At 42.0% G+C, this 24,590-nt stretch overlaps 1 protein-coding gene across 4 annotated transcripts; it reads right to left on the minus strand.

Moving 5' to 3' along the window:
• Positions 1-328: 328 nt before the first annotated feature.
• LOC144526193 (lysine-specific demethylase 4A-like) lies at positions 329-24,353 on the minus strand. Of its 4 annotated transcripts, none has more exons than XM_078263470.1 (23): positions 24,177-24,351; positions 22,658-22,819; positions 22,107-22,282; positions 20,593-20,707; positions 20,214-20,407; positions 18,696-18,745; positions 18,496-18,599; positions 17,719-17,856; positions 17,288-17,514; positions 16,386-16,543; positions 15,583-16,265; positions 13,567-13,674; positions 13,288-13,402; positions 12,913-13,088; positions 12,311-12,524; positions 11,742-11,821; positions 7,687-7,742; positions 6,316-6,424; positions 5,030-5,221; positions 2,846-3,016; positions 2,375-2,494; positions 1,952-2,044; positions 329-1,776 (listed from the first exon to the last, which is right to left on the minus strand). In XM_078263470.1, the coding sequence occupies exons 2-23, from the start codon at positions 22,796-22,798 to the stop codon at positions 1,639-1,641; spliced, it is 3,558 nt and encodes a 1,185-aa protein (XP_078119596.1). In that variant the 5' UTR covers positions 22,799-22,819; positions 24,177-24,351; the 3' UTR covers positions 329-1,638. The 4 variants fall into 4 exon arrangements, with proteins under 4 accessions (XP_078119596.1, XP_078119595.1, XP_078119597.1 ...); XM_078263469.1 differs by having other exon boundaries at positions 13,288-13,405; XM_078263471.1 differs by lacking the exons at positions 22,107-22,282; positions 22,658-22,819; positions 24,177-24,351 and adding an exon at positions 21,120-21,585 and having other exon boundaries at positions 13,288-13,405.
• Positions 24,354-24,590: the final 237 nt, after the last annotated feature.

The following is a 24,590-nucleotide window of genomic DNA, read 5'->3' on the forward strand; positions in this document are numbered from 1 at the left end:
AGGACAGCTTCTAATATAAACACTGCCTGAATCTCAGCACTTTTGATCTGCTCATTTCAAGTGAGGTACATGTAGAGTAAATTCAAGGTTATTTTTCATAGGCCAGTCTTTACTCAAACAGTTGAGGTTTACAAAGAGTGTACATATTTGAGGCTGCCTTAGACAAAAGGCCCAAATAAAACCTAGGAGGCCAACAGTTGCCATGAAACGAGTTTAACTTTAAAAGACACAGGTCACACTAGTTCCTTCTGAGAACGCAGAAACAGTTTCTCTACACAAAAAGCATTAACAAATGACTCAACATGAAAAACTTGCCCGAGTCTGAAAATGATCCTCTTAGCGCTTTTTCGTTTATTTGGGATCAAACTAGAACCTGGTTACAATGTTCGCCTCTAGAGCTAGCTTTTATCAGGGAAAAAAAACAAAAAAAAACAACCTAATCTTAGTGGAGGCCAATGTTTGACAAAATGGTAAATGTCCTGTGGCAGGAGGTAAAAAAGTGCTTTTTGCTAAGGAGGAAGCTGAGCCAGATTGGCATTCACACCCTCCAATCCCGATATCTCAAAATTTAAAACGGGTCTTAAATTCATTTTTCATGTCTGAAAACCAATCAATATAATAAATATAAAATACATCTTAGGTTTTCTACAGATTGTGAAAAGGACATGACAAAAATAGCTTTCTTTTCAAACTCAATGCACTCATAACTCACTCACTGCATAAATAAAGTGTATTAATAACATTAATTACAATTGTTATAATAAACCTTAAGCTTTGGAAAAACCAAAGTATGCTTGGCCCTTTAAAAACGTAAGGCTTGGGCCTTGAAAACATGTCTAGTTTCCTTCCATCTTCACAGTAGACGCACGTTGACACACCTATGAGAAGAAATACTTATGATGCAGGGAGTGATAGGTACAATCTATATTATATTATTTCATTTCTTTGGGGTTACAACTTAACACAGTTCTTGATTAATCAAATAGTTTTTTGTAGTCAACAGCTGATTGGCTAAGAGTTTCCAGTTCTGCCTTTGTCAAACCTTATGAGTGAAAAGCTGATCCAAGTTAATGCTTCCTTTAAAACCTTATTCCCAAGCACAATTTGTCTTCACTGCAAAACTTCATAACTTACGAAAATAACATCTGTACGAGCAAAAGGTAATTTATAGAAGAAATGTCACTAAAAGTCCAATGTATGACATGTAAAGTTATGACAGCTGCTAAATGTGGCAGTAGAGAAAAAAAAAAAACTGTTAGATAGTCCAACCTTTTCCATATTTAATAATTCACTGATGGCTTCTTCCTGAGAAACAAAATCAAATAAGGAAATAAAGGAAGAAAACACAATCTACAGAGCGTGATGGTTGACGGAGGTCAAATAACATTATTCAATGCACACAAAAGTCATTTTAAGTCCCAGCCGTATTTCATAAATATGTAGCCTGACAGGCCGTGGAAGAAGAAGAAGAAGAAAGAGGAGGAGGAGGAAGCTGGTCATTCCTATCAGCAGTAGCCAGAAACAGAGACACAAAGATCTGGAGCTGCTTATGTCTGCCGAACGTTGGTAATTTGGAGAAGAGAGGTGGAAAGCAGGAGGAGAGAGAGAGAGAGAGAGAGAGAGAAACGGAAAGGGACGTCACTCCATGATGGCTCGGTAAATGATGGGCTCGATGTAGTCCTCTCTGTATCGGGAGTTGATGACTCGTTGCCTTTTGGAGTTCTGTTTGACGTCGTTCTGTGAGAAGAGCTCGAAGCGCATGTCTGACGCCACCGACTGAGGACCAAAACATCGGACGTAGAAATTAGTGCTTGCTGGTGCTACAGGTCTCAAAACGTAGAATAAGTGTTAGAAGTCGCCCCTTGCATACTTCGTGGCACGTTTTATTTGAATAACAAAAAAAAAAAAAAAAAAAAAGGTTCAGAGACCTTCTGATAAAATTGCAAATTACCATTCGTGACTTGACTCGTTTGGGCAGATTCTCATCCAGAGTGTAGATGTCGTCCCGCTTGACACTGATTTGTGATCCATCCTCAAACTCCACCTGAATGCGACACACACACACACACACACACTTAGCAAAGCTACTAATACACACATAATGTGCATGAAAGTTCCCTTCACCACCATGTATTTTCATGAATGCCGATTGCAATTTAGGCACTTCACACACATGCTGCAATGAATCACCTCGTACAGGTGTTAAAATGGGAAAATTCATTCATCATTTCTCTCTAAAAAGACCACTTAACATAATAACAGAAGACACTACATAATTAAAAGCACTTAAGCACCAGTAAGCCTTTCAGATACAGTGCCAGTGAGACATAAAAAGAGAGAAGCAGATTTTTTTTGGGGGGGGAAGAGAGGTTACCAGGTACATAGGAATTGAGTGCGATGCCTTAAACTTGGCTCCATAAATCAACCCATCTGTCCATCGCACTTGAACTGCATCACCTTCGGCGGGTGGACCGAGCCGGACGCAGTCGCGGTTCTGAAAAGAGAGCCCAAAGGTGAACTCAGGCTGTGTATTAGATGAGGAAACCTATCTAAACAGGGAACCATGTTTACTTTACCGTGTCACTTTAACTTGTCACACATCTCATCTTTACTTGCTAGTTGTATATATTTATTCCCTTTTTTTTTTTTATTATTTCACTTTCTACGTGTACTTCTCTATCGGTCATGTGCTGCAGCAACACCTGAATTTCCCTCTGGGGATCAATAAAGGTTTATCTTACCTTACCTTATCTTAAGTCCCACTAAGTGTATCTCTGGATGTTACTACACTTTACCCCATGACATATCATTTCAGTATATAAGGACTGGAAGCAATTCTATTAACCTCGATGTCCTCTGGGAAGAGGTTGTCGCTGTAGGAGCCGTCGTCGAACACAACTTCGTAGAAGGTTGCCGTGGTCAGCTCCACCACGTCGCATTGGTAGTAGCGGGCGTTTTTGTGTTTAGAGATCACCCTCTGCCCGACTGTCAGCTCGCGCATGGAAGCCACGTTGCGCTAGAGGGACAGAAACTGAGCATTACTTACAGAAGCTTTTCACTCCGCCGTGATAAGAGCCACAGTGGTTGTAGTAAAACAAATCAACAGTCTATAAAGATAACCCTGCGAGGGTAAACTATTGTAACGACTAAAATCAACATTTGGTCAGTAATGTGTACCCAAGTAATTGTGCTGCTCTGTGATCATGGTGCAATGTACCAGCTGAGGATTTTACACAGACAAGCCCAGCCTTGTAGTCACATAACTTAATACCACAACAGCATGGAAGAAAAAAACAACCTTTGCAGCAAGTTCATTTAGATTCAATGAACATTCATTTGGTCACTGCTCATCTCTCGACAGGACCAAACAGATGCCTGTCTCCCCCAATTAGTGAATCCAAGCAGCATGAACATGTACAAAAATAAGAATGCCTGTGGTAGTTTAAGAGTTTAGGAGAAGAAAAAAAAACGCAAGGCTAATTGGCCTGCCTTCACAAAGATCCTCTTTGTCAATCTACAATAATACAGAGAGAAGTTAAGCACATTTATCCATCTTATGAAATGGAGGGGGAAAAAAAGATTTATATTCAACTTAAAGTGCTCATATTATGCTCATTTTCAGGTTCATAATTGTATTTATAGGTTGTACCAGAATAGGTTTACATGGTTTAATATTTTCAAAAAACACCATTTTGTTTTACTGCACATTGCTGCAGCTCCTCTTTTCACCCTGTGTGTTGAGCTCTCTGTTTTAGCTACAGAGTGAGACATCTCACTTCTGTTCCATCTTTGTTGGGAGTCGCACATGCGCAGTAGCTAGGAAAGGACTACTAGCCAGTCAGAAGCAGAGTATGAGGGCGTGCCACGCTAGTAGCTAGGCGAGCATTATAACGTGTGTTACAAAGTGACCACGTTCGTCACTGAAGTAAAGGCTGGACTACAATAGAGCTGTTTGGAGCAGTTTGTGAACAGTGTTTTCTGTTGGAGATGGTAAGTCCCTTTGGGGGGGGACTTTGAGCTTTTTCACTTTGTAAACCTATTATTACATGCACAAAAAGATATAGAACGCAATAAAGGAAAGGGAAAAAGCCAAAAAGCATAATATGAGCACTTTAAAATGTGACTGGAAATTATATGTTTTCTTAGTTTTTTTTTTTTAATGCCACAAATAATGGAAAATATCCAATGTGTTTCCCCTATATCCATTATGCAGCGACGCACTGCCATGAGTCCATGAGCGGGGCAACCGTCTGTGATTAGTTCACGTTTGTAACAGCTAGCGTGTCCAAAATGCTAAAGTCAGTAGAACAGGTGAAGCAAAGATAACATTGTCGGTAGCCTGACTGCTACAAACAGGCTCTGTAATGAACGGAAAAGCACAATAACAAATAGCACAGTTCTTAACAGTAGTGTAAACAAGCTTCAATTATGACAAAATTGTCAAATTATTTTTTAACTGTGAATGAACACAAACACCTGGAAAAACTGTATGTGTTATAACCTTATTGCGTAATGAACAAAGCCTCCAATATATTTCAAGTGTCTGGAATCTGATCCTTAGAAAATGACTAAGCTTGTTCGGGCCTGCTCATTTTGCCACTGTAGCAGAAATCACCAAACTCGTGATTCCATGGAAGGGAACTTTCTTTACAATAAGGAACCACGATGAAACAGCTTATGTAAAATTTGTGCCATTTGTGGAATAGAAAACCATGGGGACATTCCCAAAAAAAAAAAAAAAGCACTCTCAAAAAGGTTAAGATAGGGTTTTTCAACATGCATGTCAGTTCTCAAATCAGAGAAATAGTCATTTCAGTTTTGAATTTTCGGCTTTCCTCTCGGCTAAACAACCTAATCCCCACTAACCAGTGACATCAGACACTGAGTAACAAGTGAGTGTTCATCATGCATTCGGTTTCTTTCTCACACCCCCCCCAAAATCTAAACAGCTTTGCGAGATAACGTATGTAGAAATGATGCGACCTTCCGCACCCAATTCATTACTACATTACTGTTTCTGCACGGTTACCTCAGGTAAGAGGGGCGCTCTGTGTCTGTGGCAGGTGATGAAAACAATGAACGGCCAGTCATCCGGGTGCATGAGGATACCAGCTGCCTGAGCGCAGGTGGGGTGGAATGCCGTTGAGCAGCGCCCGTGGGAGCACTGGACACAGCAGCCATTCACCTCCCTCTTCATCCGTTTCCTGCAGTACGCACACTTCTACCAGAGTGACAAAGACAAGCGTGGAGAGGGAACGGCAGTCAAGAGGAAAAGTGGCGAGTTAAAGCAGAGGAAGTACAGGAGGAGAGCGGAAACAAGCCAAGTGGGGAGGATGAGAGGGAGAAAGACACACACACAAAAAAAATAGTTATCAAAGGAAGTTCAAGGCAGGCAGACCCAGACACGAACTGGAACACAGACACGTTAAGAGGGAAATTACACAACTTCCTTTCGATAATTTAGTGGCGTTATGACATATGTGCTTATTTAAGAGTAAATCCATTGAGATCAAGGACTAGAACAATGGAGTCAAGGCCAACCTTTGTGAAGAAAGTCCGGCAATATTCCCAGACTGCTTGTATGTGACTTATACACATACTGCCTTTCACGTTATTTTCAAGTAAGCAAGTAATATGGCCATGGTCGGGCATACAAAGTACACATCAAAGTAAGCACTCTACAGATATTGAGCGATATCAATGAATATCTATTCTTGTAAAATGTCTGGGGTGTTCGGTAACACCAGTGTTGTCATGAGATTATTAACCGATGGAAAAGTTTCGCCCAGAGGCAGAATGTTACAGCTCCGTTACGCAGGTTAAACAGCATAAACATTTTTCAGAAACACACAGGGGCTAGACTGAGAAGTGAAAGGAGGAAGGACAGCCAACAGGCGCCACAGCAGTTTCACTTGGGTAAATGCGTGTTCTCAATGAGAGCCACAAACAGATGCCACCATCAGAGTACAACTCTGTTTATCAAGAATCAAATCTGCGTGTGAGTTTAAAAAGTCTTTCCAAGTGAAAGAACAGACCTGACTCAAAATGCCACATGAATACATAGATAGGTGTCATGATATTAGTGAGATTGTTACTGTTTGTCAATGAATATTTATATCAAAGTATTTAAAGACACTTTTGAATAAGACAAACTCAGCAAAGGGGCGGGGCAACTTGTTTGATTTCAGGATTCTGGCACATGAAATCATCAAATATTAGCTTCATGCCAACGGCTGAAAAACAGGTCTCCTAATCTGGATCACTACAGTTAGACCATAACGTACAGCAGACCGCTGTAACTGTAGCGAGTCTTACCAGTCTGAAGCGCGGCAGTGGGATTGCAGAGAGGTCAACGGGGCCTCGCTCAGTGACGTTGACAAAGCGAGCTTCCAGCACAGTGATGGCACACAGCACATGAACCCACCTGTGTGAAAGGCAAACACAAAGTACATTTAGGACAAACAATTCAATGTCCAGGGTGCAATGCTGAGCACGTATTAAGAAATGTGGTTACACACTAAACGTTATGTGTAGGCGTTAACTGTAATGCTCTTTGCTCTTTATTTTTTATTTATATCTTTATTTATTCTTTATTTTTAACTTAATACATACTGTGTAAATATACTTATTGTTTGTACCTATACTTATATTGTTTAATATTCCATCTAAAGAATGTGTGACGTGCACCAACAACACCAAAACAAATTCCTTGTATGTGTTAAAAAAACGTACTTGGCAATAAAACCTTTTCTGATTCGGATTCGGATTCTGAACTTGTAGTTGGGCCTACAAGTTAAAAGGGCGAGGCCGTTTTTTCCGTCACTGGGCAAAAATTCCGTAATAAGCGACTTCTGCACCTCCTCTTGGCACGGTTTCCAGACTTGAGAAAATGTAGCCCGGAGGTCCTATTGGCTGTTCAATAAATGCAGGCGCGCGCGCACGTCCCTTCGGACTATCAAAGCCCGATTCAATGGCGGAAAATCCTGCAGAAAAAAACAACTGCCTGGAGAGTAAGTAAGTGAGGATCTATCCATCCATCCAGTGATATAGTGGAGTCTGCACAAAAAGAAATCCCACACGGCCATAAGCCATTCAAGATGATGTTGGCAAATGTTGCTTCTGTCGAAACGCATTTCCTGCCATCTAAACAGACGTTCACTTACTGTGTGCAAAGTGAAACCACGGGCTGGGTGTGTCTAACATCACAGATACTGTGTGTGTAGTTGTGAGTTCATGTTTATGCATTTAATGCGGTCAAAGGAGCATGAAGGGTACACATGGGTAGCAATCCTTTATGTACCAACCGGCCCGACTATGTCTGGGATGTTTAGTAAATGTAAATCCTTCCTGAGCACTTTTTCTTGTCCCTATCTTCAGTGGTGCCCTCATGCTGTATTAGTGGGTAGAACTAAAAAGTCAAACCAACTGTCCACTTTACTGCCTGTCCCATTAAACCAAACTCTGCTTCTCCCTATAACTAATAGCTCTTTGGGTTCCACATAAGACCGACCACTCACTGTCTAATGTCCTTTACATCCTTTTTTAAAATCATATGACATTATTTCATTGCAGATGTATATCAGTATTCTTAAACTCTCACCTTAAATGTTAAGGTTGTAAATTAGGGACCAGCTCAGATTACCTTGACTAAGCTTGATGGTAGATTTGTCTGCTGGTGTGACTTACTTGTCATTGTTGGCTCTCTGCAGAGCGCCGCCTCTCAAGGAACACAGACAGCAGTTCTGAGGAAGAGGAAGAAACACACAAGGTGTTATTAAAAAATTCTCACAATTGTGGGAGCCACAAAGTCTGGGTACAAGGTCTCCCTAAACTATCTCCTTTGACACTTTCTTTCTCGGGATATGTAACCTAGGGGGTGAAAGTGGTGTTGAGGGGAAGAGGCGAAATGGCTCCGGGATGTCTCTTGTGTTTTAGATTGCCTCCCATCTATCAGATTGCCTATGAGAAATGCAGAGTCATGCTAAGCCAAGTGCGTGTGTTACTATCACGCTGAAGATGTATGTAAGCTCAGTGTATCTGTTCACTCGTCGAAGAGACTTTTCCACACTGAGCTGCTGTGCCTTTGTGAAATTGTGTTACTCCTATATTTGCAAATATGAATAAATTACAAAAGACCAAACTTGGTTTAATTCTCAACTGTCTTTATTCGTTTCACTTTTCTATTATTTTAAAAACCCACTCCTGCTGCAAAAGAAACTTCCACCACAATACCCCAGTCTCCTCTACTAGATAACATGGATAAGCATTAGCAGTTAAAGCTCAATATATTGCTAATCCTTTGTTTCTCACTAATCCACTGCGTACCTGGTGTGGCAGCTGTCAGACAGACTGCACTTTGTTAAAACCTTCCAACGTATAACACTGCAGGTCAGTGGAACTGCAGAGTGGCAGTAATATATAAAGAGAAGCTGACAGGTTCAATGAGGAGGACACTGTCAGGGAGTGAAGTGAAGAGACCATGGGTCTCATTTATAAATGTGGCGTACGCACAAAACGGGGCTGAAAAAAGGTTGTGATTTATAAAAAAAATAATAATAAAAAAAATGCGTCCGCACATTTTGGAGACAATGGGAATTGGCGACGCAGATGGTGAGGTGGTGAACTGAAGTCAAGATGGCAGAAAGTAAATATGGGAATAACGATTACTTGTAATATGTTCAAGTACTGATGCCTCACGCGCATTTTTTCCCTCCGTATCATCCACGTTATCACGAAGATTAAATCCAGCAGAGTTATTTGCGCTTGTACTGAGTGATACTTGTTCCATAAACACCTTGTAAAATCCAACTCAAATCTTATATCATAATTTGTTCGTAATATTTAATCGGCGCTGTCTCACCATCATGTTGTCCGCTACGGAGCGCAGGAGACGGCCCGACTACATGGAATACAGGATAGCATCAAATACCCTAGCATTAGATAACTGCAGAACACAGTGTAAATAACTACATATCTGTCTTTAAAACTGTGCATATATCATCAAATGTCAAAGTCTGGAAATACAGCCGTTGAGCTCTCGCGCAACCATTAAGGACACTTAATGTCCCCGTTATCGGTCCGAACTTTACAGTTTTTGCCGATTGCTTACACACTGAAACCAAAAGTATTACACAATTATCAAAACACATTAGACACAGAAGTGTATCATGATGTCACTTCCTTGCAATTCCAAAGCACTGACAAATGACCACACCTGTGAAACACAGTCATCAGGTGCGCAAATACATGATTGCTTAATTGTAGACACACCAATCAGAAAAATGCAGCAGGTAAGTCTAGTATTTCATGTACTGTATTTTCGGTTTTTTGTTGGGAGGGAATACCACTAGTTGATGCTGTGATTTTGGCAAGGTGTTAACAATTGCAAATTGTTGAGAAACAGGAGAGAAAGAGACTTCAGGGACCATGAAGATGACTGGCTAATATGCAGATTTAAATTCCCTAGAGCGGAGCTCTTGGATCTATGTACTGAATTGGGTCCAGTAGAGAGGGCAACGCTTCAGAACCGTGCCATCCCGGTCCAAATACAGGTCCTCGCCACTCTGGGGGCAACCGGCTGTTTCCAGAAGGAAATGGCAGACAGCTATGTGTTCTATATAAATATTATATATAATATTCAACTGTATCACTAAGGCTCGTTTGTTATGTTAAATCTTATCATATAGGTCTGGTATATCAAAGCTGTCCCTGAGTGCCGTAATGCCTGCCGTTTTGGACGGTATTATTAATATAGGTAGTCAGGTTCCCCTACACTCTGCGAGAACAGGCCGAAATCATGAATGGGACTGAAATAATAATTCAATTTGCAGCAATTCCCGCCAGTCATCATGATTCGGCGTAATGAAAGAACAACTGCCAGGCCCATTAACATACTGATCAGCATTCACTAGGTGCATCGCATTGACTATTTATGGTTAAAAATGGGCATGTACAGGGCGGGATAAGAGGCTTATTCACGTACGCACACTTGTGGGTAATCTGGGATTTATAAAGGGAACATTACTTACAGATGTGCGAACGCACGGTTTTATAAATGTTTGGCTTTTGGGCGTACATACACTTTTAGTAAGGATCCTACGCACAGTTTTATAAATGAGACCCCAGGTCTGGATTAAAAACACTCACTTTGCCTCTATAGCAGCATTTTCAAGTTCACCTCACTTGTACTAACTCACACTAAAGTGCTGCTGTTGATTGACAACTTCCATATGCCATTTATGGGTTATTAAAACCAGTTCAAACCTTGGCCACAACAAGTCTGACACACCTTTCTCCACAGATAGTCCAGGAAATCCTGTAAAGAAAGCCAACTGGCTCAGTTGTCAGGGGGGAAAAAAACAACTTGAGTGCATCCTGATCCTCTTATCGATTCTAATCGAAGTTAATAGCAGGAATGGCTAGAAGTCCTTAGTGGAAATCCACAGCTCTCAATGTTCTAATATTTCAATAAAATGATTATAATTCTTAATATACTTATATAAGGAAACACGAGAAGCCTTCATCCTACTACAGACAGTGTGAAGCCAAAGTTACAATGAAAATATAAAGTGAAGCATTGCCCACTGGTGGTCAAAGGTGTTTGTGTCAAAGTTGGGCCACATTCCCAGAATGTTTCAAAACAAGCTATTGTTCTGAGCGGATAGGAATGCTAAGAAGCAACGGAAATTTAAAAAAAAGATACATTTTACAAACAAAACCCCCCCAAACAATAGCACACGATGAAAGTGAACCCTCTCACTGTCTCAGAACAGAGGAAATGGGAGCATAGAGAGCCAGGTTTATGCAAGTGTGACGAAAGCTGCTGTTGTTGTCTGTGTTAAACTATTAGTTCAGTAAGGTACGGTTTGTAGGTATTGTATTGTCTTTAATAGAACGGATAAGCCTCATAAGATGGTGCTCATACATTTTTGTTCGATGTACATCATGTACTGAGCTGCAGTAAAACAAAGATGAATCATGATACTGACAATGGTTTCAGCTGTAGCAGCTGCAATTCACATCAATTTAAAAAACTTAAATTTCCCTGCGTGGGATAATAAAAGTGTGTCTTATGTTATTACATAGAGGTAACAGTGAATGTCAACCAACGGCACTGACGTGTCATCTGAGGAAGTGAGCTGTGAATACAGCCGTTTCTTCTATAATAAACTCTTAATGTTGCACCGTGTGCCACCATGTGGTTTTCACTCTAAGCTGTTCTAGACCACCTGTTTTCACTATTAGGCACGCTTAATCAGAAAAACAAACACCTGCAGATATGACAGTAATGACACATGTAAGGCCAACTCATTCAATTTCTTTGTCAATAAAATATAACTTATTTTTACTGATACATGAATAAAACATTGGTGCACTTATCACATTTCAATTTACAACAACTCTGCAGCTGTATTTTTGGAGTTTGTTATTAGTATGATGGTCATTTTATATCTACTTTAAAGCTATAGTGCGTGGTTTCTGTCTCTCCCATGAGGAATTCTAAGTAATGACAACAACGCAAGCCTTCCGTGATCGCACACCACCCTTCACTCGAGCTGCTACGTGCGAAAGTCGGCGGACTACACCATTTAGTAAACATATCCGTGCTGAGAAACACAGAGTTTTGTGAAGCTGATGGGCTTAATTAGCTTTATATCAAATCATTTGGCGATGGCTTGAACGGACGTTCATTAATATAGAATAGTTGCGCACTATAGCTTTAAGTAGCCCAATTCACTGACCTCGGTGACGGCATTAGCCTCACAGCGGGCACACAGCCAGTCGTGTTGCTCTGCTTCATCCGCTGACACACCATAGCAACCTGAACAGGAACAGAAATGAACATGGCACACATTTACATGCTTTATTTCACAGCATGGTTATTGCTCATATTTGGCTGGTTACTTCAGAGAAATAACTAAGGGTTCAGGCTATAGAACGACCAACACAGACTATTGGAAAAGACAGAAATTAGCTCTATAAGTAAATGCTGTTTAAGAGCTCTTGGTGCTACTGGATTTATAATGTGTGACAAGAGTGTGGCACATGTGTGTTTGCACATTCATCCATAATACATTTATGGTCTTTAGTGATGGCTGTTTGACATAACTGTGTGTAACAGCCGTTTTGAGAATAACCATCTCGAGTAGTGGTTTCCTAAAGAATAACGAAAAATCTGAATGGGCTGCATGCAATCTATCCCCCCCCCCCACACCTACTAAACAGAGATCTCTTATTTAATTTACAGGCCCACCAAATCCTTGAATGAATACTTTAACAGATAGCTGTTCATCACAGAGAAGGGGCTTACTGGTATGTACGCGGACGCAGCACTGAGCACAGCTGACCAGCCGGCTGGTCCCGTCCTCTGCTACATGAGGGTTGGACAGCTGTCCCTCCCCATTATCATTCGTCTTGCTGGATTGGGTGTTGAAACACACTTCAGGGATGAGTGGCTTGGACCACTGGTGGCCCCCTTTACGGTTCAACAACGTGACGCTGGAACTCCCACTACTGGACTCAGACTTGAGGCGATGAAAAAAGGAAAGTTCAGAAGCTTGTTATATGAACATCTGTTTGATCCAACCCCCAGACAGAACTGCCTGAGACACATTCAAACCCGTCAATTGATAAATCAATGCACGAGCGGAGCGGAGGGAACGAACAGCGGCGTGAGCGAGGAGCGGACATTCTCACCGCTCCACTGTGCTCACATGCTCTGCACAGCCCATCACAGCATTTTCTCTGAAATGTCTTCATTCGTGTCTGCTCCAGAGGTGGTTTGCCATGAATGACAATCATTTACGAAATGCTGAAAACTATGACTGTCCCCTCAATATCGATGCAAAATGATGTTAATAAGAACGCTAAATAACTCATTTCATAAAAGCAGAACATGCTTGTAGTCGTCACCTGATGGTAAGTGTGGAAGAGCAGGCAGATGGAGCAGTAGGGGGCCTGCTGGCCCATGCTCTTGTTGTACTTCCTCTCTGCCTGAGGGTCATGTGGCCGACACTGCCACAGCTGGGTCAGCGGCTTTGCCCACTCCTCTTTCTCCTCTTGCTCAAACTCCACATCTACGTTCACATCTACACATAGGAGGATGGGACGAGGGACAGAGTTTTAAGTGTGAACGAAGGAGGGAGATGGTGGTGGATGCAATGGGATTAGAAAAATGGAGTGAAACTAGAACAAGCCCTCATATTATGACTGTAAATATGGTGTTTGGTAAACTGGCACCACACAACATACTACTACATTTTGCAGATCAACTAAATAAGCGCGTACCATCGTCACTGTGCACCTCTCTGATTAGAGGGTGATGACGGGGCAGCGTACAGAGCTGTGCCTGCTTCTGTTGCTTCTTCACAACTGACTTGCAGTATGACTGCTCTTGTGACACCTGCTGGAGCAAGAAGTGTATAGCAAGACAAAACAAGGATTATACTGTATCTGTAGCAAATTGAAATAAGATAAGTCGCCAAGTCTCACAGTGCATACATTTTAAGATAAACATTGGGTCCATAGATCCCTTTGAGAATTTGGTCACAGCTAGCAACTACTTACGTGATGATTCTGAGCGATCACTTTCACCTCATTATGGATCGGTTTCGCGGCAGGAATGGTGTCATTCAGGATGATAATGCCACTATCCACAAGGGGGGATGGCTTACTCTGTAGTTTGAAAAGCATGGATAACATGGAACATTTAGGGCAGATTTTGGAATAATGCCTGATAAAGTGATCAATAATTGTGTTAGTAGAGTTAAGCCCTTCTCACACATGCACTGCAACCCTGAAATTATCTAGTCATTGCCCGGAGGAGCTGTATGTGTGAAAACAAAATGTCTGAATCAGTTGGACCGGACTTTACACAGACTTTACCCTGCCAGATCCCCAGTTCAAAGTCTGTGTAATGTCCTATTGAGCCCATGTGTGAATAGAGCAGGTCATTGCCTGGAGAATACACAGCGAGCGAGTGGGCTTGTGGACGACGTTTCTATCATGTGGCTCGCGCGAAACCGGAAGAAAACATCCTAGAAAGGGGTAAATAAGAAGGGTCATGTTTACGCAGATCACACTAAGATGTCTCAATGGAGAGATGACAGGATTCTGGAACTTCTGTCAGTAAATGCAGACGCAGAAATCGTCAGCCAAATTCAAGGAACAGCAAGAGACTCTGTTGTTTATGACCAAATAACAAACTGGCTCCGTGAGGCAGTGTAGTCCGCGTCATGTCCTGCCTCCTGCACGCTCTAACCAGGCGCCACCCTCCGCCTAAACTAAGCAAAGTATTTCCAGTAAGTGAGAACGCTGACACGGACAATCTTCTGTGGCGCGTCACAATACCGAATTCTCCAGACATTGTCCGGAGCTCATATGAGAAAACGGCTTTAGTAATAATGCTGCGCTTAAAGTAATTAGTATGCAAACATCATGCAAAGAAAATGCGCCAGTACAGAGCCGCCAAAATGTCTTGTTGCCGTTTGTTTTTTAGTACCTACATGCACAATTGTATTTTGAAGCCGAGACAAAAGCTTCACGACCGTTACACCCCAGGGGCTTGACGAATAAACGACACGAAAAAATGCAAAATAATCGCCTGGCGAGTCATACCAGCAGCGATTCGAATTTGCGACAGTTTTCAAAAAGGTTTCAGACATTCACGCCAGCTCAACTACGATGTCGGTGAAGCGAGAGAGAAAGTGAAGGGAGATGCGGTGCGAGTGGACAGGAGAGAGCGATCGGAGCAGAGAAGAGTGTACAATAGCTAGAGTCTGCAGTTTGAGCACAAATAAATAGCACAAAAAAAAATAAACTCCAAAAAAACTGCCCAGTGGAGTTACGGGGGTTAGCTCCGGAGACTCCAGCCCCGTCTCCCCGTGTGCTGTCCCACCACGGTCGGGAAGCCGAAGCAGGAAAAGCTAACACTAAGCTACTTTAATTCCCTCTGTTAAACAGTACACAGTGTAGGTTATACGTCGTTGGGCTTTTTAATTGTAAAAATGTGGGACTGGAAAGATATGCGTCTGGTAAACGCTGTCTTTGTCAAGGTTGAAAGTAGTAATAAAGTTTGCCGTCTGTGAAGTCTACGTGTTGTTTTATCATCATAAGTAAACAACACAACAGGACGGGTTGATGTCTTTATTTGCAGGTGCGAAAGCTCAGAAAAATCTTCCTCGTTTCGGGGAAAAAAATGACGTTGCTTTATCGCCGCGTAATATTCGCATTCTGTGTCAAATACTCGTGACAAAAACAATGGTTTGAAAAAATATATTGATGTGCGAATTAATCGAACGGGAAAAAAAAACAAAAAAACATCCACGGTGTGTAAAGACCTTTATCTTATTACTCAACATAAATTTGACAAGTTACATGTTCAGAAGTGACAAGCCATTTTGGATATGTTGGTGTTACGGTAAGTTAAAGACAGTAAGAGAATGCATGCAGCGTATAACATAACCTGTGCTTAAACGTGTGTGACACGGCGCACTGAGAACATTTTAACATTACACTTGTTGCATCTTTGGTATGAGTGTTCTGCCAATGTATGTTCTATTAAAAAAAAAAAAGAAAACTGACCTTTCGCTTGTTCTTGGGGGCCTCCATCTGTGTTTTGCTCATCTCTTTGAGTTGGGTTTGAGTCTGAGAGGAAGCAGACGTGCTGGTGGGCTTAACTTCAGGCTTCTGCACTTCTGCCTGAGCCTCAACGGGCGCAGACGTGTCAGGTTTGTCCATCTTTTGGTCCTGCTCCGCAAGACTCGGTGCTTCGGACTTAATCGGTACTGCTTTGGTAAGAATAATCTTGGATTGTGGCTGTGGCTGTGGCTCCGTCCTTTCACAGCTTGGCGCCTGAGGCGAGGACTGAACCTGTGTGCGCGATGGCGTACAGGTTTTGTGCTGGAGATGACGGGGTTGATGCTCTCTGGCATAGCTGTGCACCTGCAGCTGTGTGCGCGGCTGCTGCTGCCTTTCTAGCGTGTAGCTGTGCACTTGAAGAGTGTCTTTTGGACTCAGAGTCCTGTGGAAGAGCAGGCTGGCTACCCCCATTTTGCGGACAGGCTGAGCCTTGGTTTCTGTCCATGAAGGTGCAGCGGAAACTGATAGATGGCCATTTCTGGGCAGGGACTGAGACGAGATCGCAGGGGCGCGAGTCTTAGTATAATGTGGGGGACGTCCTGCATCACTGACACTTTGTGTCAAGCCCCTATGAAATGGATCCAATAAAGTGAGCTTGGTTGGTGTGACAACCAACTTTGGTGGGCCTGTAAATTAAATAAGAGATCTCTGTTTAGTAGGTGTGGGGGGGGGGATAGAACCATAAAACAAGGCTTTGTTGCCCAACAGGAAACTAGAAGACAAAGACAATACACAGGTGATAATACCTTTATTTCTTTTGCCCTCTTGTGACATGGTGCGTGGAGGAATAAGGCTGAGCCTGGGACGCTTCCCATACTGCTCCACATCTTCATCTTTGGGAACAACCTCCTTAGGCACCTCCAGGCACACTCTGTGTCTCTTGGTCTCTATCCTCTGTGTAGTGCTGTGGACCAAACAGAGACACAGGCCAGAGGATTGGAAACAGTAGAGAACAGAACCCCATCTGTTTTTTTCTGTTGCTGTGAAATGAAACCTTGGTGTATACCTCTCAACAAAATGTCAACACTAGAAAACGACAGCCTTAAAAAAATGACCATAGCGCTAAATCGTTTGAGTGACCTTTAGCAAACCAACAAAGAAGACTGTCGTTGTACTGAGCAGTCTTTAGGTGCAACTGTGTCTAGTCTCGCTTTGCCAGACCCTCCTCCAAAGCGCGCTGAAGGAGGGTCTGGCTACACCACATAGCATTTCGGGGATGGGAGGAAAACATGCTCTGGTTTAATGGCATTTCTTTAAACCAATCAGAATCGGCATGGGCGGTGCTAACCTCTGCACAGAGCCGCTGCAAAATAGTCATGCGAGAGAAAACTCAGACTGGACTGTGTCTAACTGTATGAGTGTGAAGCATGGCATTAGCATATCCCAGTAATTCTTAATATATAAAAGCAGTGATCGGTTTTGTCCAGACTAATAAGTACTGATTTGCTTTGCTCTAATTGGGTCCTTAATCCAATAGTAACTGGCAGGCTGACGTGCCCATGGGTGTTCCCAACAGAGAGCGCAAAATAACCAGGAGTAATAAAATCTCCCTAAGCGTGTACTAAACATTTTACGATATAAACCGTTTAGAAAAAAAACCACACATATACATTCATACATACATTCTTTTCTGTAGTAAATTACCCACCTCTTCCGCTCTCCGTCCTCCCCACAGCTCTCCATGGAGTTACTGTTACTGTTGCTGGCGATGTCATAAAAGGACTCCCCCAGGAACTCCCTCGCCTCTGGGGTGGGCCGCGTGTGGTCAATGGGTAACACATCTCGCCCTGCCAGCCACTGTTCATAACGATCTGGCTGGTATTTTTTAACAAATACATCCATGGAAATCTTCACCATGTCCTTACGGCATGAGCACTAAAAGGCAAGACGGGCACAAAAAGACTGCGATTCAAACGGCGAATATTGCAGGTGATATTGTTGCATGTACATCTATAAACATATGGTCGATTCTATGAATTTATATATTTACTTTTTTTTTTTTTTTTAAATAGCAAGACAAAATCTGATTTAAAATTAGGTGAAGTATGGTTTTCTATGTCGTCATTTGGCGATCCTCACCAAAACTGCTTGCTTGCCGTACTCAATCCATCGCTCCGTTGCAAAGTTGGTGGATTCTGCACAGTTGAAACCATGGTTGAAACCAGCATGATATGCATAAGGGAAAGTTACCATGAACTCACCAGCCTCCTGAGTAATCTTAGGGAGAGGTAAAAAAAAAAAAAAGAAGAAAAAAAATCAGTAACTGCAGTTTATACATTAGTTTGTTCAGTGGGTATGAAGAAAAGATAAGATGATCCATTATCAGTCTCACAGTGGGGACATTTGCTTTGTAACTAGGGCTGCACAATTAATCGCAATTTCATCGAAATATGGACTAGTGCAATATCCAAATTGCAGAGGGGCACAATATTTGTTAAGGTAAAGTATGTGTCAACCATTCTGAATGAAGTATTGTGGTGCTGCAGAGACGTCACGGACTACAAATCCTATCCTACAGACTACACAAAACATCTTCGTTTGGTACAGATCCTCGCAAAAAAAAAAGAAGCACTGTAATCATTTTAATTTTTTAAGATTTAATATTAGTCAATGAAAATGAGAATAATGATACAAACGTGCTCATTCCCTTCAATATCGTGAATCATATTGCAATCGCAATATCAGTCAAAATAATCACAATTAGATATTTTCCTCATATCATCCAATTGTAACAGCAGCAAAAGGGATGGTGCAATAACTAAATGTATCAGTAAAACAACAAAGCAAGAAATAAAAGAGAAAAGAAAAAGGTCATCTGAATGAAATACAAACAAACAAATAATACTCTACTCATACCTTATCAAACGGAATGCCATACTTCTTCAGTATAGAGGGAGAGATGAGAGTCATCTTGTGCCTCAAAAAGGCCTCACAATTTTGGGAACTACCAGGAAAAAACCCTTGAAGAAAGGAGAGCACACCGATGTTGAAAGTCCATGAAAGTGATTAGCCTTATGCTATATACATCTACAGAAAATATTGCGTTTGTTTCTTACCTTTAGCCAAACGCTCCAATCTTTTCCCATGCTCTGGAGGAACACAGTACCTGCACATATTCAATGAAGTCTCATTAGTCACAGTACACTGATATTATGCATTTATGTATATAATATGCAGTGTGTTGCACCACTCCATTGAAGAAGAGTGAGAGACAAATTTTTCAACTCATATCCCACTTTTCTTTTTAAACCAAAGCATTCTGGGATAGGACACCCTGCTGCATCAACAGCCGTTTCCCGACCAAGTAGTTACAGGAACGTAGTTATAGGAAAAGTCCACTTCTAAACAGATCTACTAACTACTCTCCCCCAAAACCGTTTTTTTCATTTGCATTCGCACTGGCCAAGTGGCCATAGGGACTGGTAGGAGGGGTAAGGGAGTGATGGAGGCACGGCAACGGTCTTTATAGCGTTAAAAATCAGAAAACAAATACACCAACAAAAAAAAAGTATGAACGACATACTAAGTCTAATGTATATAGCATATTTGTCATAATATTAACAAGTCTCCCGACTAGAAACGAGTATCTCTCTCTCCACCGCCTCTGCCTGCTGCGTTGTGGACGTGTGTGTGTGTGTGTGTGTGTGTGTGTGTGTGTGTGTGAGAGAGAGAGAGTGAGTGAGTGACGGCTGGCCTGCGAGTTTTGTCAAGCCCGCAGGGCACGCTTGTGGAGTTTAACTCCGAAAAGACAGTTAACCACAGGTTCCCGTTAATCTTATGATGGACATGTGTTGTGATATTTAAACAAACGAACCGTCAACGGCGAAATAAAAGCCTCTTATTTACGAGAGCGGTCTGAGAGACCTCCAGCTCACAGCGGGGTCTCTGAGCATGACTGGCCCAGCGACGAGCTAGAGGCCGGGGCAGGCGTCTGCTGGCTGTCGCCTCACTTCATGGAGCTTCTCAACTCCGAAAACTTTGAAGCAAGTTGTCAATTCGGCATCAATTTTCTCAAGAGTGCCTATATTCGAAATCTAAAAACAGTTGGTTTCTCGCCTAAAACGTTGTCAGAAGTGAATTTAGTGATGAATAAGATGGTGTCTGTGCCGGAAACCCGACCCTCGTTGACCTAGGTTCATATGCTGAAAAGGGAAAAGAGAAAAGACCGTGCCCTGAAGTAGGAGCTGAAAGAGTTACAGGAACTGCGGCCAGAGGTACTTAAACAATCCCCAAATTGGTCCAGTCGGAACACGAGAAAAAAAGGGTTCTAGGAATTTCATGTTCTAGGAACTGCAAAAATCCCTCCGGTCGGAAAGCGGCTAATGCTGTAGTGTCAAAGGGCCCTTACTTATGTAAATGACACTAATTTCCATGTGACAGAGAAGCTTGTGTATCAACATCCAGATCTAACAGCACATATCCCTAACCACGTTTCCTCTGGGTTCCAATCAGAAGTGGTAATTCAATCTAAATTCAATTTTAGATTAATATAAAAACTATATAAGAATGTGTAAGAATCAAAAGCTTTATTTCTGTATCTGATCAACAACAACAAAAATTGTTTGTGTCCTTACCACGATTTGGGCTCTCCAAAGTGCAAGTAGTTGATACTGTAGAGGTCCATGTCCTCAGTATGCCACGCAAAAGTGGTCTTCCACATGCCAAAATACAAGTAGGGTGTATTAACACCCTCAATTGTGATGCCGCTTTCACATTCAACAGTATCCAAAATGGTGTTCAGTCGGCGAATGTTCCACTCTTTGACTTCCTGCAGGAGTAGAGCAGATGACATAAGAGCAACGGATGAGACTGGAAGCGGAGATAACGATCAGTAATGTTATCGGCATCCGTTATGTATCAGGTCAACAGGTACACAGACAGCTTTAGGAAAACCCATCAATATTGAGGATGAATATTCACTACAGCAACAACATCCAAGAAATGTCAACTCACAGGGCCATATAGAGAGCCATTAACATCTGCCCCATATATGGGAGGGTTAAATGTCACATTCTTCCAGTACTTCCTTTCCAGCTCCTCAAAGTCATCATAATGTGGACTACAGAACCTATACAAAAAAAGAAAAAAAAAGGCATTCACAATAGTTAGTCAGTACCAGCATAAATTAACTTTCCCCATCATACGCTACTCACAAAAAGTCAGGGATATTCGGCTTTCGGGTGAAATTTCAGAATGAACCTAAAATCCACTATAACCTTTACAGGTGAACTTAATGTGACCTTCTCTACACTTTTGAATGCGCATGTCCGACAGTTCAACGTCTCAGTACTTTCTGCCCCACTTGCTGTTCTCTAACAAGGAGCTCAACGGCAAAATTCACAACAGGTGTTTGATCCATGAATCGACCAATACATTTTCCGGTTCAATTAGAATTGGTATTTAAACAGTCCTCCTCATCATGCTGTTCACATTTTGACATCATGAGACCAAGACGACACCCAACAGTTGATCAACAGTACCTTGCCATTGCGAGGCTTCCAAACAGGATGTTCTCAAACGGAAGTGGCCACTGAGCTTCGAGTGTCACAGAGTATCATCAGCAGGTTGCAACAGAGATACAGAGAGACTGGAAGAGTCACAGAAAGGCATAGAAGTGGACGCCCATTGGCTACATCCCACACTGATGACCGCTTCATTGTGAACAGTGCCCTGCGGAACCGGAGGATGAATGCCACTCAACTCCAGGCACGTTTAAGGGAGGTGAGAGGCACCCAAGTGTCACGTCAGACCATTCAAAACCGTTTACATCAGCGTCACCGTCTTGCTGGACGAGGGACCAGTGGTCCTCAGTGCTATTCTCTGATGAAAGGCGATTCACGTTGAGCAGAAATGATGGCCACCAACGATGTTGGAGACGTCAAGGTGAGCCCAATGCATCAGCCACTGTTGTCACCAGACGACCCTTTGGTGGTGGTGGTGTTACAGTTCATGGACGACAAAGCTCCAGCTCATCGAGGTCGCATGGAGTCAAATGGAGTGGCCTGCACTTTCTCCAGACCTGAATCCCATAGAAAACCACGAGTCGCCGTGTTGAGGCCCGTAACTCTGTATCCCAGAACCTCAATGACCTGAGGGCCGCCCTTCAAGAAGAGTGGGATGCCATGCCTCAGCAGACAATAACTCGACTTGTAGACAGCATGAGACGTTGTTGTCAAGCTGTAATTGATGCTCAAGGGCACATGACAAGTTATTAAGAGACATTGAAATTTTTTGTTGTGGTATACCCACCGCTGTTGTTGGCTTTTGTTTCAATACATTTTGAGATGAGGAAATCACCATTGCATGCTTCTACTTAAATGCCCTACTTTCATGATATAATACCACCGTAGCTTGAACTTTTTACATTTTCCATCAATTTCACCCGAAAGCCAGACATCTTTAACTTTTTGTGAGTAGTGTATAACTGAACATAAACTTAAATGTCTTTTAATTTCTGCACTTCTCACTTGTCACTGTTGGCCATTTTGCGAAACTCTCTCACGGTCATGGACTTCTTCTGAATGTTGTATTGTGTGAAAAGGCCCGACTGGCCTGTCACCACCTGCTGAATGGGTGCAGGGATCACCAAGTCGTCTATATCGTCATAAGAGCCTCGCGGCTTCCATTCCTTTGGTGGCACAATCTTGGAGGAGGAAAGTGGACAGTGAGTTATTCTGCTGTTCTTTTTTAACACCATTTGTTAGCAAAATTGTTCACAAGCAAAGCTTGGAGGTATAAATGTATTTCTTTTTCTGAAAAGCTGGTATGAACATATGTATGTTACATCAGAGCAAATGTATACAATAGATGGCCTTGTCTAAATAATTTCATAGAAAAAACGTGTAATAAAGACATCACAGTTGACTGGTAGCCATCAGAACTGTGTCACTGATGATTGTACCATTGCTAGAATTTTAATTTTACTCACCATTTTTTACTGCAAATAAAAATGATCCCATAACACTGCAATGGCTGTGAACATGGCCTGTGTGAACACATGCAGTATGTCAGTACTTACTTTAGCCAGGCCTGCTTTATGTGCTCCCTGGGATTCAACATATGCAATGTAGCGGCTGAAGTTCTTGAATTCCTCAACAGTGGGGTAAAAAGTCATGATCCCCTTGGAACCATGGGTTTGGGAAACTACGTCTGACGCCATCCCAAAACTCAATGACAGTTCCTGCAGGTTATAAATGGGGAAATTGTGATTTTATGATGTGATATGTTGATTAAGTATGGTTTTTCTATCCACAGCCAGGCATCTTTAACTGGATCTTGACATTTTATATTCCGGCACATTTATTTTTCAAGATTTACCAAACTGGTTGCTTACAGTATTAACTTATTAAATTGACTGCTCAAATCTTTTTTTTTTGCTATGTATTTTTAACATTGCAAATTACTCCTTATTGTATTCTGTATTATTGTACTGTATTGAATGTGAAACTATTTGTTGTCTTTTGCACGCCTATGCTTTTCTTGGCCAGGTCGCAGTTGCAAATGAGAACCTGTTCTCAATGGCCTACCTGGTTAAATAATTTTTTTATTTTTTTTAAACTCCTACAAAGTTATATGATCTTGAATTTCCCCTTGGGGATCAAGTAAGTAAGTAAGTAAGTATCTATCTATGATGGCAATCAACCTCTAAAACTGAACCCTCCCCCTGGTTCTGAATAGTAGAGAGAGCATAACATAACTTAAATATGTCACTGTCGTATGTAACGTTTGAGTATCATAAATGTATTAAGAGAACGGTGTGTGTACGTTTCTTTACTATGGCCGGGGACAAGCTAGCCTGGACCGACAGGGCTGGGAAAAGCTAGAACCGCCGCTGATTGGTTAAACCAGCCGCTCTTTAATTCGGTCCCACTGTGGAAGCGCAGCCAGCTAACATGAGCTCCTTTGCTAACTTGCTAAAGAAACATGAGCTAATTGGTATAACGAATACCGGTATGCAATGACACTAGCATTAGCTAGTCTGATAGCATGTTTTCACTAGTATTCAAGTCCCATTTAGGTGAGGTCACGCACATAATAGTTCCAATTACTAATTTGAGTGAACTTGCCATCTTCTTTCCATGGTGTCTCAAAGGAAAAAGTAATGATCCCAAAACAGCTAGCTACCTAATACACGTTAACACTGTGATGGGATGGGACTATTTCCTGCATCACAGAAAACACCATACCTGCGTTACAGCCTATCAAGTTCATTCGTATGGCGTGCCGTTAGCAAACTTGGACTGACCTAGCGTTAATGTTCACATACGACTTGGTAGGTTATACAAATAGAGCTATCTTATTCCTAAAAGCGACGTTCAACAACTGTTTTGAGTTAAATTTTACAGGCAATACAAAAAGTGAAACTATCATTTCCCAAGTCAGTCATATCTATTCCAGGAAATAGACTACACCCGGCCCCTAGCATCGACACTAGCCGCTGAGCAGTTCCGGCTAGTTTAGTCTTAAGATTAGCATTGTGAGTTAGGAAGCTAACATTCTGGGACGACCGTAAGATAACTCGACATGCAAGTACATACCACCTCCTCGGGATTGATTCACGACGTTGTTCCTTTGCGTTGCAAACACCTCGTAATCAATAGAAACAGCAGTTGTGAACATAAGAGAAAGAAGACAGCTTGCTAACTAAGCCCCCTGTAAATAGATCATCCTCCATTACCACTTCTACGCATGCACACGCATCTCGGATTTTGTTTACCACAACACGCATGGGACACGCTCAGCCAATCAGAGGGCGGCTCTGATGGCTCGTCGTATGATATATTCAAATCTAGTTTATCTTATTTTTTTGTAATGACTGTAAATATTAACTTAATTGCCGAGATATTGTCTATGTTGCAGCATTTTGGATTCAAGTTATATTAGGAGAGAGTGGGTTCTAATATTAAGAAAATGACTTGGTCCAACAATAAGATATCTAGGTAATTCATAAT

This window comes from Sander vitreus, chromosome 12 (assembly GCF_031162955.1).
Source record: "Sander vitreus isolate 19-12246 chromosome 12, sanVit1, whole genome shotgun sequence".
Lineage (NCBI taxonomy): Eukaryota > Metazoa > Chordata > Actinopteri > Perciformes > Percidae > Sander > Sander vitreus.